This window comes from Diadema setosum, chromosome 11 (assembly GCF_964275005.1).
Source record: "Diadema setosum chromosome 11, eeDiaSeto1, whole genome shotgun sequence".
NCBI classification, from domain to species: Eukaryota; Metazoa; Echinodermata; class Echinoidea; order Diadematoida; family Diadematidae; genus Diadema; species Diadema setosum.
The window spans coordinates 108,566-129,621 of NC_092695.1; the positions used below are offsets into that span (position 1 = coordinate 108,566).

The window sequence follows — 21,056 nt, forward strand, 5'->3', positions numbered from 1 at the left end:
AATGATATTTTCATCTTTACCCTGTGGTTACTTGCAATTCAGAGAAGGAAAACGAGAAAAATCATGACCTTTTGATGAAATATTGTCCAATCAAAAGTCTCTCCTTTTAACGTACCTTCCCATGCTCTGCTACATCAAATTGGTTTGTTTCCGGTAAATCTTATCCTTTAGCATACTTTCGAAGGTCTTTAATACACATTTGCTGAAACACTCAAATGCCTTTTATACTCAGTATTAAATCCTACATTCTGAATTCAATCTAATCTCCCATTTACACTGCTGTCAAAATATAGAACCTCCTTGAACTGTTTCCCAAAACCCTCTAAAAAAAAAAAAACAAAGAAGAGCCTCTCATCTGAGATGTGAATTTTCTTCAATTTGTCTCCCTCTACAAATGAAATTTGTTAGATTGCAACTGCTAAACTGTAATTTAACCAACATGTCGGAAAATGGTAACCTCGGGACTCAAACCTGTCATTTACAGCTTTCCGGGCAGGGACACAACCATCAGGCTATCCCTGGTTGCCAGCAGTGACACAATTGATTTGGAACAAATACCCAAGCTTCGAAAAACCAGAGATAGCCTAGTGGTAGTGTCACTGCCCAGAGAGCAGATTGCAGGTTTGAGTCCAGTGGTTCCCTTTTTTCTGACATGTTTGTTAAATTATAGATCAGTAGTTGCAATCTTATTTCATTTGAAGAGGGAGATGAATTGAAGAAAATGCACACCTCAACCTTCACCCCTCTGATTACTATTCTCTTACTTTCAATCTCTCGTCTGTTATTACTGCTCAGGCCAACCACCCAAAGCAGGCTCCGGCTGGCTCCGTTTTTTTGGTAATCGAGTTTTCCTCTGATAAATGGCATGCAACTTCCAATACATGTTATAGATTACCGCAAATGTGATTGAGCACAAAAATGTGCGAGTAGTGCAGTGTTTATCAACAGCGGTCAGTCAACACAATTGGTGTGTTTACGTTAGCGGACAATGACCTTCAGGGATTAACTTCCGGACTGGCAAAAAGGAAAAAATGCTTCTTGAAACCTGCAGCATTTAAATGCAGCCGAGGCTCTTTGTCGCTGCTATAGGAGGCTGTGAAACCAACCCCTGTACATGGTTTCAGAACATGATTGGATCTCCTTTTCTGTAGTCTGTACTGAGCTAAAAGCCTGCTCAAGGCTGTTTGAGAAAGCCTCAGAACCTGGTTTTTTGCTTAGTATAAATGGGGTATGACAGGAAATCAAACCCCTCATCCCTAATGTGTTTTTAGATCGCATTTATTAATTTTAAAGAACAGGCTCTTTGATAGGTTAGTTTCATACTATCTTACAAATCTACTCTTCAAACATGAAATAGTGTTTCCATGGTCACAAGATTTTGACGTTGCCTAGAAAGAGCCCTTTTGTGGTAGCCTTCCTGGCTATGTCCAAAAGTGGAGTCTACAAGACCACTGCCATTCAAGGAATACATTTAATCTAAGTAATTTCTTTCTGACAGAGATAATGAGAATATATACTTTCTTTTTATTCCTACAATAAAATTTCTAGTGACACATTTTTCTCATGTCAACAGTACCAGCCATTTCAGACTAATTTCTTGCATTACAGTTACTCTACAATTGATCATCCTCAAAATACTCCCAGTATGATTCTGCCAGATATCAATCATGATGGTCATGAAAGCTTTGATTAGTGACATCTACATCTACAACCCAACAAGACAACAGCCAACTGAAGCCCTTAGGCTCAAATGCAAATGTAAAAGACCACAGTGGGCCAAGGCCTACTGATACCCCCCTCCTCCCCCCTCCCCCCCCCCTCCCCCCCCCCCCCCAAAAAAAAAGAGGAAACTATGGTGGGTTCATAACAAAGACAGCACGCAGAGGCTAATAGCTCCATTTCACACTTTTTTTCCTCACAAAATTAATGAGGAAAATATCTGGTATGGGATACATGATATTGAAAATGAACTAACTTCCTATGTAGCATGTTTATGTGACAAGTGATCACTCGAACTGGAAAGTCACATCTCATTTTATTTTCATTATTAAAGGAAAAACAATTCCTGCAGCTCACTTTCCTGCCTCTATGTTCCTTGCTTTGCTTTTCCTGTCCAGTGTAAATTGGAGGCAAAGAGTCTACATCATACTGCTGAAAGCCCACTTAGCAAATTGTTCAAAGAGCTTTCCAATGACACTCTTATCCTGCTCATCTCTAGACACAAAAGGTGTGTCCAGCTTTTTATTAATGATGTCAGCAAGACGAGGAGGCTCCCATTCAGGGTTGTGAAAAGACAGGTTGAACATGGCCCCCCAGCGGCTGAAGATGGCCTTCTCCGTAATAAAACGATGTCCACCCAAGTATCTTGTGTCCTCATGACTTTTGTAGTAGTCACACTCTGTGGGATTGTCCCATGTCTGGAAATAGTGGTAGCGGATTTTGGAGTCTGTATTTCGCCTGAGAGAGGTCAAAATGAATGAAATGGAATAACATGTTGGGGGAAAAAGTATTCAGATGGGTTTAAAAAAAAAAAAATACTTACCACAAGAGAAATATGAGAGGAAATGTGACACTGACAACTGAAGGTAATTTATGTGCTGACACACATCCTGCATTTAAGGTGAAAAATATGTGGTCTCATTGAAAAGTACATTATCAACAATGCACAGAAAATCAGACTCTAGATTCCTGATCCAGAGGATATAATAGACTTGAATGAATGAAATCAAGCCAGAGACATGACAGCCAGAGCATACACAAGAAACCTGACTGGATGGCACATGGCTGCTGAATCCAAAACACACTCTAAAAGTGATTGCAGGTAGAGTTAAAAAAAAAAGAGGCTATTGGCAATCAATAACCTGAAGTCCCCCCCCCCCCCCCCCCCCCCCCCCCCCCGGCTTTTCAATCTACAGAAATAGCCCGGCCTACTTAGGGTTAAAAACAGTGAAGCCATCTTTCATTATGTCTTGTTCTGCTCTTGTTTTTAAATTCATATCTTACTCACTGGCAGTAATTCTCGTCCACCATGCCATACATGTGAACCTCTTCACACATATCCAGTGCAGCCAAGATGGTGTACCAGCCTGTTGACAGCCAGGTATTGGTGTCATACCTGAAGAAATACAAAAGACAAAGGGAAATAAATAGTTGTGAAAATGTGGCACTCTATTTTCTCTATGAAAGTGTTCACTGATTTTCTTGTGTCATGGGAGGAGATACAATTCAGCAATAAAAGGAACAAATGTGGCATTTGTCTAGGTACGTGTACAATACATTCAAATTTCTGCAAGGTAATGTTAGGGCAACTGACTTACACATTAACAATGTTAGTACTGCTCCTTCTGGGCTTTATTATCTTATAATGCTTCCTCTGAAACTGAGCACAAAAATTGCTTCTAATTTATTGTTCATGTATTCAAAAAATGAATAATTACAACGGATGTTTACTTCCATTGAAGAAACAAGAAAATAGAGGAAATTGCTGGCATGAGTAAAAACATGTCAAGTTTGCACAATGTCAAATCATTCAAAGCTCTGAGTGGTTCATCATCTTCATCACTTGCACCATTTGTACAGTTCAGAATTCAAATCAGATTTTGCAGACTTTGGCATGCCTTCAAAAGCTTCCTGGGTATTATATAAAGAAATACTGAGTGAAAAAAAAAAAGCAAGCAAACAACAATGAGTAATGTCAATGTACTAGTCCAACTGACAGCTGCTCCCCCCCCCCCCCCATCCCTTCACCAATGTACAGATGTTGGCAAGCCACAAGCGGCTTATGAGGCCACCAAGGTATACACAGTGAGATATGAGTGAATTCTGCTTGCAGTTGCTGTGTCAAGTGTCACTGAGCATCAACCAACATAGCAATGCTGGCTCATTCCATTGCAGTAGGGGTGAAGATGTACTTTTTTGTAGTTACACATACACTGTACATGAATATACCATCACTTTCTTTCATCTTTCTGGTGGTAATTCACAGATGATATACTGTTCATTGTAATATCTCATGTGATTACACTGACCTTCAAATATAGTACAATAATCAATTCCATAAAAAAAAAACTAGAAATGTCGCTACAGCGAATGGTGTATGCCTCCGCCATAATACATGGTTCTTCTAATAGGTCTATAGTACAATGTCTTGACAATGTGTGATGACAGTTTCACACAATTGGCAAAATATTAAAATGACAGGTTTGCCACAAATGTGCTGAATGTTCACTTTCCTAGAACTAGGTTCAATTGGATGAATGATTAAAATTTCAGAGTGCAGGTACATTGTATTTGGGGAAACTGATGATTTTCACTTGACTTTTGACCCTTTTACAAGTTTATGCATTGAGTAATTTTCAAGGTATTGAGAAAAAGTATAATTTCAGTATCAAATGGTAAAATAGTATTATCGAAACCTGGCCTTTGACCGTTGACCCCACAGTTCCAAAGAGAATCACTGTTAGGTAGAACATGCATAAATATGTAAGTTTCATGACAATACCTTGAGTTATTTTTGAAATATGGAGGAAAAAGTGCAATTTAGCACTTTCACTTGACCTTTGACCTTTTGGCAAGAAACTTCCCACAGAATATATATTGGGTTATACATGCATACATCAAGTTTTAAAAAAATCCTTCAGGCATTGCATAAATATAAGGAAAGTAGTTATATTTTGAGGAGTTGACCTTGACCTTTGACCCCTGACCTTTGACCCATGACCCCCAACTTCCCTAGATAATCACTGCCCATCGGTACAAGCATATACTAAGTTCCATGAAGATACCTTGAACCATTTGCGAGATATGGAGAAAAACATGAAATTTCAATTTTTTTTCTTCACAAAATAACCTGTGACCTTTGACCTTTGACCCTGTGACCCTAAAATCCACACAAAGTATTATCCCCCAAGGATATACCCTCACACCATTTTGATGCAAAACCGCCACACGGTTCTTGAGATATCGCCAAAAACAAAACGGGACGGACGGACGTACGGACGTACGGACGGACGGACGACCCGAAAACATAATGCCTCCGGCCACTTCGTTGGCGGAGGCATAAAAATGCACATGTAAAGTTAAGGGAACTTTTCAAATATCAAATTGTTAATCCAACTGGGTCTGCTGATGAAATGGAAAGAATATAAAAATTAGACACATTGCTCATCACATTTGATCAATTTTGTCCATAATCTATTCATCTGTGAGCATTCTAAAGTAATGTTAACTCATATCTTTTTTCCTTTTTTTAGCGCAATTACTCCATGGACGTTTCTCCTGAGACAGAGAGTCCAAGGCATATAAGCCCATTCCATATACTGTACTGTCGATATGCACAGAAACTGACAGCTAACAAACAAGAAGCCTTGGCTTTGAGCCATAACACGTCTCTGCAAGGCCTTCACTATTCAGTAGAGGCCAGTTGTTATTTATTTGGAGGGGTTGATGCATGCACCACACACTATACAACTGATGTGTCTCACATCATGTGAGAGAGATTGTTCCTTGGTTAACATTGCATTCTAATTATGAACTGAATGAAAATAAACCTCTACAAGACTACATTATGTACGAAGATAAAAGGGCAAGTCCAAGCTATTTGATCACACAAGACTGAAAATTCAAAATGGGTCAATCTACATAAACTTGGTATCATTTTAAAGCTAAGAAGTTAAAATACATGAATTTCAAGAAGAAAAAGTAAAAATCCTTCCGCATAACCAGCAATAAATTAATTAATCTGCATAAATTAAAATTTAGAGTAACGCGTGGGACATTCAAAAATTCTGCATTTTAAAATATATATTTTAATTTTTACAAGTTTTTACGAAAATAAGTATGGTGACCTTAAGTCTGACTAACAAGTTATCATGACTGTGATTTTCAGTTTCTCAACTGATTAAATATGCAAATGAGGGATGGGCCAAAATTAGCATGTCCCACGCGTTACTTTTTTAGGTCATTATTTCTCATTTGCATAAAAGTTAATGATTTAATTGACCTGAAACTTTCAAAAGACCAAATTCACAATGGACCTAATCATATCCAAGAGATAAAAAGTTAGTCTGATAAATCTCATACTTGCAATTTTCAATTAGATTTAGTAACGCATGGGACATTTTAGTAACGCGTGGGACGATTTGTGTACAAGTCAATGGAAGTGTACTAAATCTTAGTCTTCTATGGGAAATGTGTACATTATTGAGGGATTTTTTGTAATTTTCTGAATTCTGACTTGAAATTTGGTGAAAAACTCCACTTTGGATAAATAATTCACAAAAGATCATTACATGCTATTTTCAAGGTCACATTCAAAGTCAAATGTTAAAAAATAAAGGATAACACAGGCATTTCATATTTTTTATTATATCTATTGTTTTGGTGGGTCTAAATCATTTGAATTTGCAAGAATTTATTAGAAATACATCTATTTAGATAATTAGTACCCCATATTAAAGTTTCTCTGAGCAAATGTGCAATTCACATCACAATATTCATAGTGACAAAAATGTCCCACGCGTTACTTGTCCCACGCGTTACTATACCTATCTTTCTATAATTGACCTTGAGAGAAAACAGTTTCATGATTTTTTCTGAAATGTTTTGTTTCAGGTACAGTAATTGTTGTACGAAAAGATGTTTGTAATGATTTTATAGTATACCAAGTATTTTCACAATAATTGAGATAAAAGTAAAAGAAGAAAAAAAGGACAATTTTTGTGGTCCCACGCGTTACTGGAGAATAAATTTGCATAAATTAAATACTGAACGCGTGATTCTCATTATTTCTATTGTTTTGAATGAAGATACCTACTAGCTATCAAAAGCAACCCAACATATGAAGTTTCAATTTTAACAGTGCAATATAGGGCTAAATCTTCTTGTGATGTCCCACGCGTTGTAGCTTGGACTTGCCCAAAAGTGTACAAGAACAGTGGAAATCTGGGTCAAATAAGACAAGTACATGCTGGATGACAATTTGAATGATACGGTACATTGTACATGTAGTATGAGAATAGCTTCTGTAAAGGGAAACAGAAAATGTGAAAGTACACTTGTAAACCTACACAGCAATGGTATGTGTATCTACAACTTATTGGTGTACATGTTGAAAAACATCAGAGGTACATTGTACAAATTTGTACATATATGCAAATTATGCTCCAATCACATGCTCACTAGGGTTGTATGGACAAACTGTAAGGACATCACATTGGTTGGAACAAGGGCATTCAAATACTGATACAATATACAGATGGTTACAAACCTTCTGGTACAATATTCTTTTGAGTTAAAATGCTGTCATACTTGAGGGGAACTTTTACTGACGAGTTCTTTTATCAAATCTTCTGTTTCTATTTCTGAATTCTGTCTCTCCTTGTGTAAATAATCCTTTTATTCTTCACAAAAACGAAATATATATACATGTAGGAGAAATGTACACCAAACAAAAAGGTACAATGTATGTATCTACTGTAAAAGTGGTTTCTTTCATGTACAGATACTTTCGAGGTTTCCATTGGTGCCGACCTTTTCACGTGCGTTTAAATTCGCGGTCAGCAAAATCTGTGTGTGTGTTGACCATCAATATCATCAATACCTGCAATGCGCGGAGTTTTCGTGTGTGCGCAACAGCGTTGTAACAAGCGGCCAGTTCAAAACATTTCCTTGCGTGGTTAATTTCACGCGACTTTTCAAAACATTTTCGCGTGATGTTAAATTCGCGGTTCAACCTCAAAACACAAAGAGCATGAAAATAAAACCACAGTGAAAGAAACCACTTTTTACTATTACACCTGGAAATGAATCTTTCTAGGGATTGTGAACTGAATACCTTATTTCTGCATTTGACAGGGCTGCCATCCCCCTTAAATCCAAATAAGCAGATTGTCACAAACACCTGAAGAGTCCCATTACAAAACGCATTCTAAGTGCTATTTTAAAACATGATAAAGTAGGTCTCATCATCACATTTAGAGCAAATTTAAACCTTCCTTTTGATACCTCATCTATTACATAACAAAGAATATGCTTAAAGTTATGATTAAAAGTATCCCACATTTCCTTATCATTTTGGTAGCTTTTAAGCAGCTTTTGTCTATCACAAAAAGAACATATGAATAAAATTAACCCGTTTTGAAATGAGACTCTTCAACCGCAAAAACAGCACCAGCAGCTACAAGATTCCATATACTGCTGTTGCTTCTAGATAGAAGACATTCAAACCCATCCTTTCTCAGGGAGAATCAGTGCAAGATGACATGCAGGTACTCTGACATTGTATTCATAAAACTATGAAACCAAAAGAAATTTACAAACTACATTAAAAGTAAAATCAATATCCAACAAATAAAACATCTATAAAAGACCGGTCCATCTACCGTGTGTACATTAGATGCAGACCAGCTCCTCTTGATCTGGCATTGTTGCCATGCCCTATGGTGTACTTATTCTTTTTGGGGCTCAACTACAAGCCTGTGTCAAGCAATACACTGTCATCTCCACATACCACTGTATATTAAATTTCATGCCAAGAGTATTCTCTGCTGGTATAGATCTATAAAACTTACTTGTTCTTGCCAGTCTCCAGCTCAAAGATGCGATCTGACTGCTTTTCTCCAACCTCATCTAGGGAGTAGAAATCCACCTCTGGGAAGGAGTCCACCATGATCTCAGCTTTCTCCAGAGCCCACTTGTGGTTTGGTTCATTGAGACCAAAAAACAAGATTTTCTCAGGTTTGCTCTGATGGTTAGCTGGGCTGAGTAAGTCCTCAGAGTCTGCATTGACCGGCTCAGTAGACATGTGGCAAACGATTCGTACTGTGGTGCGCTGACCAACATCTTCCTCAAAGCCCTCTGTTGGCGAGTTGTTCATGCGGATGACACAGGGCATGCTGTCTATCTCCTTGCCTCTCTTACTACCTAGCATATGACCAGAGCTAGATATCACTGCACATTTTTTGCACTTCTGTGTGAGTGACTGGAGAAAAGAAACAGAGACACACAGAGATTAAAGAATTAAGATCCACATCAACAGCTAACATTCAACACTAAAGAGACAACTTTAATGCACAATACTATTAGTTACATATGATTGGAAACAAGAGTACAATCTAAGAGGTTATACTGTTGATAATCAGTTTACTATACTGTAAAACGAGGATTGTTCGTGTGCATTTTAATTTTGTGAATTTCGCGAGCACCAAGATTCGCGAAAATAACATGCACACGAAAGTTCTCGTCTACACTGTATACATTGAATGCCAGTGGCAATTCGTGACGAAAAAGGCCGTCGGCTCAAATTCGCGAAAATTTCATGCCGCAAATATATCACGTTTAATAGCAATATGTAGGTGAATATCATGATGATGTATGCCTACTGTGAATAGGAAAACCACGTTTGCCAGCCATAAGGCTGCCTTGCCGTATACGTAGGCCACATCCCAGTTTCAAGGGGGAGGGGGAGGATTTCATACTAATCAAAACATTCACCACTTTTCAGAATTTCGATAAGATTGTATTTCTGCATTTTTTGAATATAGGTGTATACATGTATTTGTTTACAGGTATAAACTGAAGGACACAATTTCCAAAGTGGGATTTTGAATAATGATTGAGCATATAACATGAAGAACAATCAGCATGTGAAATATTATCAAATGTGAGAACATAACACAAATGGAAAAGATCATGCCTGTTTGTGTTTTCATTCACACATGTGGCTTGCTGTACAACAGTCAGTGACGATGTAATGCATGAGATAGCGCTAGTGTATGATGTACATGTATGCAGGACAGGATACTATATCTGACTGTCCAGCTCACAACCCACAAAGAGTAGGCTTAGAACAAATTCCTCCTTCCAACTTTGGACCATCCTAACCCATTCAAATGATTGAAATAAAAAGAGAGTTAGGGGATGCAGTTTCATAGAAATGGTTGAAAGAGGATTTAAAGCTTAGGGTCAGTCAGGCGGTCCACGTAGAACGATCAGAGAACGTTCTACATCATGTATTTCCCAGTGAAAGCAGTGCCTAGGCACACCTGTCAACAACAACAACAACAAATATATATATATATATCATGGCTCGACACTAACTTTTATGTTTGGTGGCCCAATGGGGCCACCAAAATCCTACATTTCAAATGTTTGGTGTCCCGGAAAAAAATACAATAAAAACATTAAAAGTCCTTTTTTTTAATTGAGTCAAATATTTAAGTTTTATGATAGTAAGAATCAGAAGTTGGACATATCTACTCATTAATAAACTTCAACAAACTTGCAACACTCACTCTCAGGCACTCATTCAGTCCTTTTCATCCATCCTTTTGACAAATTTAACTGCTAATTTCCGGCGCAAAAAAGTTACGAATTTATTGACATACTTTTCAAAAAATGTTGGTGGCCCGACTTTCATTTTTGGTGGCCCTGGGCCACCGGGCCACCGTAAGTGTCGAGCCCTGTATATATATATATATATATATATATATATATATATATATATATATATATATATATATATATATATATATACATAGTCCAGAAAAATAGTTATTATTTTGATTTCAGTTCTGTTTTAAGCCGCCATATTTTGACAGTAGGGAATGAAAATATTATTCTCCATGTAAGACAAAAAAATATGGGTTGGTTTATGAATGACATTTTGTAATTTGATCGATTACAGAGAATCCTACATGTAATCAGCAACTTTTGTGGGTTTTCAGCAAGGTGGTCACATGTAAAGTATTGCAATCACAGCTACTCTACACAAATCCAACTTGTTTGCACTGCCCTCTGCATTTCAGACTTGTTTAATCTCTCCTAAATTGGCATGAAAACAACAGCCATTAGTGGCTGACTGAAAAAAAAAAATGAATAAATAAAAAGTCAGTTGACTGCAGAACATAGCACTGTCTGTAAAACTAAATAATTCATTGACATTAGGGAGCTGCTCATTGGCACAAAGCATAGTCTCATGCATTACTATGTGTGTTGGTGAAAGCACCCATTCCACATCACAGAGACCCTTACATTGTAACCCATTGAGGATGGTTTGATTTTGCTACAACACGTATTTCCCATAGACGCTTGCCTGAGTAAACCCGGGACTCAGCAATCTCCAAGACCAGATATTAATACATGTAGCCTCCATGAGGAATGGCTAAAAAAGAAAAAAATAATAATAATAACAATCACAATACCTCACTGAGAGACCACAAAGTAACCTTAGAAAGATTCTCTGAGATCTTTGTGGGACCTTGAAGATTGCAAAACGTTCACTGAGAGACCAAAATTCAGACTATTAGGAGATCACTGAAAGATCATCTTACATACATTCTGAGACTTTCAGAGACCTCCAAGAGATTAATGAAGATCTCTGGTCTTTCAGAGGTCTTGCAATACAAAACTTGCATGTGGAATAGCCTGGGTTGGAAACACCAAAATTTGGTTGTGGTTTAATACATGTAGGCCACACCCCAAAACACTCCTACAGTTGTAGGTCACAACACCTCCAGCATGGTGGGGGTGGGGCATAATAACACCTGTATGGACACAAGGTCTGTGAGTGCGTAACCTCACCATCATGGCATAATATTTTGCAAATTGTGATATCTAAGCTAGTTCTATAGACTGTGGTAAAATTTACAATTAAGAACCAGATTCATAAAATGACAAAATAAGTTGTCAGCCTTTTCACATGAAAAATCAGTGATTTTCCACCCTGACAACAACGCACAGCATGTAATGTACATGTGTTTTGATATGGAAAGCAACATTTTTGTATCAATTTTGTAAATTAGTTGACTCTTTTTTGCAAAAATAAAAAGGCAGTGCATGTATCACATAGACATTCATACAGCACAGTGAAGGACACTGAAACTGTTCAGTTTTGTCTCAATATAGAAATAAATATCAGTCTACATAATAGTGTGTAAAATTTAGTGCTTAATAGACAGAACTGAACAACAGATCTAAAATATCTGACTATGTCACTAGATTATTATTAGTGTTGAATGACATGAGAACTATCACAGGCTTCCATGAAAACCAATTTCTAGATATTACATGTAGTTCTCAATACTCCATAACACTTTGCTCAACGTATTGCAATAATGAGTAAATGTGGCTTACACTCCTGAGAGCACCATGCTATGCTACATCAAAAATAATGAGTTTATGGAGTGGGGACACCAAATATTACTCCAAATATAGTACAATTTTGAACTTTCTTCCCTCTTCTATAAATGAAAATGGAAAATGAGGCAAGGTGACAATGGGATAGGAGCAAATGAATGGCTACAGCTGATCCTCTATCATCAAACCCAAACTGAGTTTAGCCCATAAATGCTAAGACTTTTGCATCATCCCCTGATATACATGTAGCATGCTTCCTGTCAATTATGAAGAAAACCTCACACTGTATGAACAGACCATAAAAATGTCAATGTAAATGTTTTGATCCTATCCTTTTTAAATTAGTACCCTCTTCCTTGCCAAATTAGACAACCAATGTGACTGTCGTGAACAACAAGTAATATCTCATTAATAAGGATGTGCATGCAATACAACGTTTGTATGCTGCTTCTCAAAAAACTAGAACTATCACTCATTGTGATTAATATCAATCCCAACCCACAACTGAGGGAATTAGTTCAACCAAGATTCATCATTTTTTTTTACTTTTTAATGGAAAAAAAAATTGTTACCATTGCAATGCACTGTTCAACAGTGAATAAATGTGACCGGCGACAACGGTTTCAGGCAAAAGTCAGGAATTTTGAAAATACATTTTTTCATTGAATTACATTGATATAGAACATCTGCATTCTCCGGTACTGTAAGTGGTCATATAAAGCGAAATATAATGCACTTTTTGATTTGTTAGCCTGACAAAATTGCGAGAAAACAGGCTTTGAAGATTCCCTTCATGCTCGAAGACAATGCCCAGTGGCGATGCGAGGTGAGAATCACCCATCCGTACAATGGTGCCAATCAAGATTAAGCTTCGCCTCTAGCAACCACAGCGGCTTCTGATTGGCTCACTTAGGCTGCGTTCATGTGAAACTAGAATTGTGTTTCTAAACACGTTTAGTCGCTAAACGTGTTTCATGCGATTTTTCCATTTAAACGCGTTTCAAAACGCCGATCTGAAATGCAGAAAAAGGGCATTTTGAATCATGATTCTGCCAGAATCACGATCGCCGTAACCACATGAACGCAACCGTGATTTTAATCATGATTCTATGACGTCATTGTGCGCTGTGCGCATGCGTGTCTCATGGGGTATCCCACAGCTTCTTGTTCTGTTTGCGTGCTTGTGTACGTCTTATGAATCGTGTGTTTTGGTACCATACTTGCACTTGTTTGTTTACATCAACGCCATACACCGATTCTATAGTATCTAGCTGTTTAAAGATAATAAAAAGTTTTGGTACCTCAAAAGCTTCCCTGAATTTCCTTGTCTTGGTTTGTGTTTCAGGTTAAAGTACGTTGTCTGTGAGAATTACTCGCCCCAAAGTGCTCTCATGTCTTAGTAATCATGCAATAATGGTTTTGTACCAGAGCCGACGCTGTCCAGCGTCGATAAATATTGTACGAAACCACTGACTGCAACCAGCAGCGTGCAGCCCATTGTACGCATAGCTAACTGCGACCAGCAGCCCCATACGCATAGCGTAATGGGGCTTCGCATTGTAGCATTCAGGATCATGACAGAATTAGTATCGCGGGTAAATGTCAACTTAAAATCCAAAAATTTCTTCGATTTGAAGACTTACCAATTAAGTTGAAGTATTGAAAACAGGCTTCGAACAACGTTTGGTTCTGCCAATAGTCCCTTTCTGTTCGAATTGATGACTGAATGTGACTCGGTCGAGAGGACCTTGGGAGAGCTACATACACTGGATACCATGGCCAGCGCATGCGCACACAAACATCTTATCCGTTCATGGATTTGAAATTTGTGTGCATGTGATGTGTTCGCATGCACTGGCTGTAGTATTCAGTGTACTGTATGTAGCTCTCCCAAGGTCCTGTCGACCGAGTCACATTCAGTCATCAATTCGAACAGAAAGGGACTATAGGCAGAACCAAACGTTGCCCGAAGCCTGTTTTCAATACTTCAAGTTAATTGGTAAGTCTTCAAATTGAAGAATTTATGGGATTTTAAGTTGACATTTACCCTGCGATACTAAATCTGTCATGATCCTGAATGCTACAATGCGAAGCCCGATTACGCTATGCGTATGGGACTGCTGGTCGCTATGCGTATGGGGCTGCTGATCGCAGTTAATTGCATGATTACTAAGACATGAGAGCACTTTGGGGTGAGTAAGTCTCACAGTGTTAGTTATATGAAATGTACTTTAACCTGAAACACAAACTAAGACAAGGAAATTCAAGGACACTTTTGAGGTACCAAAACTTTTTATTATCTTTAATATAATAATACATGTAATCTCCGATTGAGTTAATAATAGTAATGGCTACAGCGCTGTGTCTACCAAGGGAAAACAATTGGAGAGACGAAGAATTAAGATTATTCCTTGATCTGTGGGCAGAGCCTGAATGCCACAGCTTATTGAAAAGTATTCACCGTAATAAAAACATAAAGGCCTATAATAAACTGACTGATCAGTTGGCATAAGGAGGTCTACTGGCTCGAGTTGCAGAGACATGGTCAAACTGCGCAGTGCGCTGCACAATGGCAAAGGATGAGCAGAGCCAGAATCAGCGTTGCAAAAGCCCGCATGAACGCTCTTCCACTGAGACCGTGATTTGAAACGCCGTTTGAATCATGATTCATGTTTGTGATTCTGGCTACGAAATTCGCATGAACGCGGCCTGAGAGAGTCAAATTTCCTGGGCACCTTCCTCTGAACTCAGCGTATGGAGCCGAATGCACAATGCATTTCGCTCGGGTTTGTTTTCCTGTACGTCTTTCAAGATGGCGGATACGATAATTACAAGTTGCGGGTTACGTGTGTATGGTGCACGTATTACTCAATAGCATCAACACGCTACGCCTGTGTGTATACGTCACGGGAGCAGGTGGCACATTCGTATCCACATCTTTACAAATCACATTTTCTTAGCGGTTGATTTGTCTTGTAAATTTCATCATTGGGACCCTTTTGAAGGCAGAAAGATGAAAAGGGTCGCACTTCCTCTTTGTTTTTTGTTGTTTTTTTTTCAAGCCCTGCATGTGTTGCATTGTGCGGTAAACAAGCAAGCAAACAAACAAACAAACGGTCACGACTTTACTTAGTTTGGTCAAGGAGGTTCATGAGAATGGAGTCACAACTGTCTTATTTCCTTTGAACCCATGCCGCTCAAAAATATTTGAAGCATGAGCCAAACAGGATCTGCTGTGCAGATTCGAAGACAATTGACTCATGTCTCATTGCATAATCACCAGCCACTTTCAAAGGAAGATATGTCTTTGTGATGGTACATTTCTTTTCGCTATCCCTTCTTATAAGAGGTAGGTGGTACAGACAAGAGGATGCGGAAATAGAAATTGAGCAAAAAAATGCTGCAATAAAGATGAAAATTACTCGACTGGGCATACCCGGGCACTAATCTGATATCTATCAATAAAGAATTATACTTGAAGATTATTCTACATTAGTTTCATTTGTGGAAATTAAGCGGAAAGGTGATAAAACCAGCTTTCCAGGATGGTACAGTTTTAAACATTTTCACATGATACAGCTCTGATTTACACTTTTGCACAAATTTCTTGATGGGATTGACTTTCGTTTTACATGCTTTATCATTAAGTGAAATTTCATTTCATTTAATAAATAAATAAGCAAAATATGGCCAACATTATTACAACGTTCAAAATGAATCTTCAGATTGCTCAGCAAGACGGCGGCGTCGAACATCTATCATCAAAGGCACAAGTGCACCTCTGGAATTCTTTTGTACATCAATAGAAATCTGACAACTGTTTGAATAATTACAGCCAGTTGGAACTCCATGTATAAAACCTCCTTGGTTTGGTGTAATATTGACGTTTACTACATTGTATTATTTGAATACTGGCTATTTATGACCACTCCTTTTCTCTTTTCTGCTGTCTTTTTGAGTCAACCTGCTGTCATATTTACTACAAGCACAATTAACAAGTCAGTTTCCGATCGTATGTTGCACGATTTGTGTGGCAATTTGCCACTCTGATACGCTTAAACCATGTTCCCTATCGTATCTATTTTCATGTTAAGTTAGTGCTGCCTCGAGTTGCTGTTCACTATTTGTTTCACTTCCATTGTCGAACATTGCGGTAGAAAAGCTCGAATAGAAAGCCAAATGAAGAGGATACACTAAAGACCGAAAGTATCTATTGTAGTAACAACGATGGAGCATGCATGCGTGGACAAAACATTTCCGACACACTGCGAGGCGTATCTCTGAAAGCCGAACTATGTAAATGTGTGCGACGCACTATCCAATCGCACGCGAGATGCCGCGCCGTAGCAACACTGGGCATAGTGGTGCGGCGTTCGAAAGAAGATCAATACTGACGAGTGTGATCCAACATAGGGTGTTTAAAATTCTATTTTCGGTAGGAAAAACTTAATGTTATGCTGTGAAATTTAGTGTAGATGTAGAAAACATATCAAAGATTAAATTTCTGCGAAAACCCAAAATAGACAAAAATAACGGTCAAAATCTTTGTACCCTGCCTAGGAGGGAATTTGCTCTTGCAACTTTTGCCTGAAACCGTTGTCGCGGGTCACAAATGTATTGCTCACTGTTAGTCACTCACATGTCCCACATCTAAAGTCAAGTGCTCAACTAGAAATGTCGCTATGGCCACTGGTATGCCTCCGCCATAATGCATGATTCTCCTAATAGATCTATAGTACATGTGGATAATGTGCGATTACATTTTCACAAAATTGGCAAAATAATTAAAATGACAACGTTGTCACAAATGTGTTGAATGTTCACCTTCCTTGACCTAGGTCTAAATGGATGAACAGGAGAGCATGTATTTGGGAATTTTAGGACTTTAACTTGACTTTGACCCATTCATAAGCTTATGGATTGAGTAATTTTCAAGATATGAAGAGAAAGTGCAATTTCTGTATTGAATAGTAAATTGTTACCATTTTCATCTGGCCTTTGACCCTAAAATTCATAAGATAATCACTGTCAGGCAGAACATGCATTTGTAGTAAGTTTCAAGACAACTTGAGCCACTTCCGAGATATGGAGGAAAAAGTAAGTTCAGCACTTTTACTTGATCTTTGACCTTTTGACCTTTGAGGCAAAAAAAAGAAGAAAAAAAAAAAGAAACTTCCCAGTGAATCTCTATTGGGTTATACAACCATACACCAAGTGTTAAAAAAAAAAATAATCCTGCTGGCATTGAATAAATATGAGGGAAATAGTAAAATTTTGAAGTGTTGCCCTTGACCTTTGACCCCTGACCTTTGACCCCCATGAACCCTAAATTCTCTAGATAATCACTGCCAGTCAGTACATGTATACACTATGTTCCATGAGGATACCTTGAACAATTTCCAAGGTACAGAGAAAAAAGTGAAATTTAAATATTTCTACTTGACCTTTTGACCTTTGACCTCATGACCCCAAACTTTCACCAGAGAATCTTAATTGCGTAATACAAGTATAAACTACGTTTCAAGAAAATATCTTCAGACATTGCATAGATATGGTGGAAATAGTGAAATTTTACGTATTTGACCTTGACCTTGGACCTTGAGCATGTGCACCCAAAAGTTGATAGGCACAACTTCACCCCCTAATACACTACATGCCAAGTTTCATTAGGATACCTCAAAAGGTTTTTTAGTTTTGCTATCCACAAAATTCATTACAGACGGCCGGAAGGACGGACAGACGGACGGACAACCCGAAAACATAATGCCTCCGGCACCACTTCGTGGCGGAGGCATAAAAACTGAGTGAGCAAGATAAATAAACTGATGATTTCTATGGTTTTCTTTAAGAAAATTGTGTTACCATGGTAACACAATGTTGGACATTACGAAAAAATGAAGTTTGCAAAACTATATATCATAGCCGTCACATGTGCCAAATTTCAAGTCAAATGCTAAAAGGCTGAGGGGCTTAGTTGAATTCACAATATTAGTGTATCAGTTTCATTCAAAATATACTGTTACCATGGCAACACATTTTCAACACTGACAAAAGATAATTTTTGCACATCTAGGTAATGTAGCGGCAACATGTGCCAAATTTGAAGCCAAAATGCTCTAAAACGGAGAGAGTTCGGAGAATCGAAATGCTTGTATGATTTTCATTCAAAATACAGTTACCATGGCAACACATTGTTCAACAATGATGAAATATGAAGTTTGCATATATCTCTGTACTATAGCGGTTGCATATGCCAAATTTCAAGCCAAATGCTCAAAGACTGAGGCAGTTACCAGAATCCACAATATTTGTGTGTGATTTTCATTCAAAATATGCCGTTACCATGGAAACGCATTGATCAACAATAACAAAAGGTTAAGTTTGCACATCTACGTACCATAGTGGTCAGGACCTGGTGTGCCGAATTTCGAGCTTAATGCTAAAAGACTGAGGGAGTTAGCTGAATCCACAATATCTTTATAACAATGCTTTTTGGTGAAAAAATGCTGTTACCATGGCAATGCATTGTTCAACACTGCATGGTCCCGGTGTTTTAGTCAAATGCATACGCGGGCGCACGGCGCAAGCTTCCTATAGAGACCTATGCTATCGACTCCTCTTTGGCACTTACGCTGTGGCCCACTTCCCCGAGTCCATAGAAGTCCGATCCACTGTAGTCAGGGTCCGATCACAGTTCGGCTCATGATCCGGCTGAGGGGGATGACAGCTTTAGCAAACTTCTTTTGTGATGTCATAATAAGAAGCACATATGCATGCACCCTGGCATTACTACAGACTGCGTGATGCGCAGAGAGGACAACGAAGGCAACGTTACTTAGCAACACCTACGCGCTTTACTCTTGATGACAGCTCAACTTCGGCAATCTTTGTATCAATGCTAACGGTGATTGGCAGTATCATCAACAGCGCCCTCTACACTACCGTGACTATGCACCTTAAAGTCTGCACATCTACATGTATATGCCATAGTGGTCACATGTGCCAAATTTCAAGCCAAATGCTCAAAAACTGAGGTAGTTAACTGAATCCACAATATTTTTGTATGATTTTCCTTCAAAATATGCCATTACCATGGCAACACATTGATCAACAATGACAAAAGATTATGTATGCACATCTACGTACTATAGTGGTCACATGTGCCAAATTTTAAGCTTAATGCTCAAAGACTGAGGGAGTTACCTGAATCCACAATATTTTTGTATGCTTTTTAGTGAAAAGATGTTGTTACCATGGTAACGCATAGTTCACCACTGACGAAAGATAAAGTTTGCACATCTAAATACTATTATGGTAATAAGACATGTGCAAAATTTCAAGCCAAATGCTCTAAGACAGAGGGAGTTACCTGAATCCACAATATTTTTATATGCTTATTAATGAAAAATTTTGTTACCATGGCAATGCATTGTTCAACACTGACAAAAAAATTAAGTCTGCACATCTATATGCTATAGTGGTCACATGTGCCAAATTTCAAGCCAAATGCTCAAAGACTGAGGGAGTTACCTGAATCCACAATATCTATATATGCTTATTAGTGGAAAAAATGATGTTACCATGGCAACGCATTGTTCAACACTGACAAAAGATTAAGTCTGCACATCTCTATGGTATAGTGGTCACATGTGCCAAACTTCAAGCCAAATGCTCAAAGACTGAGGCAGTTAACTGAATCCACAGTATTTTTGTATTGATTTCCATTCACAATATGCCGTAACCATGGCAACACATTGATCAACAATGACAAAAGGTTACGTATGCACCATCTGCGTACTATAGTGGTCACATGTGCCAAATTTCAAGCCGAATGCTGAAACACTGAGGGAGTTGGCTGAATCCACAATATTTTTGTATGCTTATTAGTGAAAAAATGCTGTTACCATGGCAACGCATTGTTCAACACAGATGAAAGATTATGTCTATAAAGATACATGGTCATGTGTGCCAAATTGTAAGCTAAATGCTCAAAGATTAAGGGAGTTAGCTGAAATCACAATATTTTTGCATGCTTAAAAAAAAAAATAACACTGACGAAAGATTGCATATCTACGTACATGTATAATACAGTGGTCCCGTGTGCCAAATTTCAAGTCAAATGCTCAAAGACTGAGGCAGTTAACTGAATCCACAATATTTTGGTATGATTTTCATTCAAACTATGCTGTTACCATGGCAACCCATTGATCAACAATGACGAAAGAGTAAGTATGCACATCTACGTACCACAGTGGTCACATGTACCAATTTTCAAGCACTGTAGGAGTTAGGTTACTCCACACATTTTTGTATGATTGATAAAAAAACAAACAAAAAAGAACTGCTGTTGCCATGGCAACAGATTTATTACTGCCCCCCCCCCCCACGGAAAAAAAGCAGTAACTGACATTTTTATGCATTTTTACTTTTTTGCAAAAATGAATAGTTTACCCAATGCTCTTTAATGTGAATAGGTCAGTTTTGCACACAAAAAAATTTGAAAGTGACCAAAAATACAATTTTTCACTTTTGCAAATAGCAGTAACTGCATCCAGTTGATTCAACTTTGCAAGTTTCCCCACAGAAGAAAGCAGTAACTAACAAAACCTACGGAAGAAAGCAGTAACTAACAATTTAGTCTAATCATTCAGACTCTGTATCCTTCCTGTAAACTTTTTTCCTAATACAGTTGAACCTCTCTTATCCGGCCTCCCTTTATCTGGATCTCTCTATTATACGGACGCAATCTCGCCATGATTTTTTTTTTTTTTTTTTTTTTTTTTTAATAATTACGGGGGGAAAGGGAGGTTCCCAACTCCTTGAGAACTCCTACACAATCACACATGAATTACATATTACTTCCAACATTAACATACACCTCTATTTTGGGGTCTGTTACTGAGTGTAACGATGAAAAGGTT

The 21,056-nt window shown here is 38.1% G+C and overlaps 1 protein-coding gene across 1 annotated transcript in view; it reads right to left on the bottom strand.

The window, feature by feature from the left end:
- Positions 1-2,138: 2,138 nt before the first annotated feature.
- Positions 2,139-21,056, bottom strand: part of LOC140235183 (alpha-N-acetylgalactosaminide alpha-2,6-sialyltransferase 3-like) — a 30,504-nt gene continuing 11,586 nt past the window's right edge. Inside the window, exons 3-5 of the mRNA XM_072315218.1 lie at positions 8,571-8,980; positions 3,008-3,115; positions 2,139-2,457 (exon numbers count right to left, since the gene is read on the bottom strand). Coding sequence (XP_072171319.1) covers positions 2,139-2,457; positions 3,008-3,115; positions 8,571-8,980 — 837 coding nt within the window. The remainder of the gene's footprint in view (positions 2,458-3,007; positions 3,116-8,570; positions 8,981-21,056) is intronic.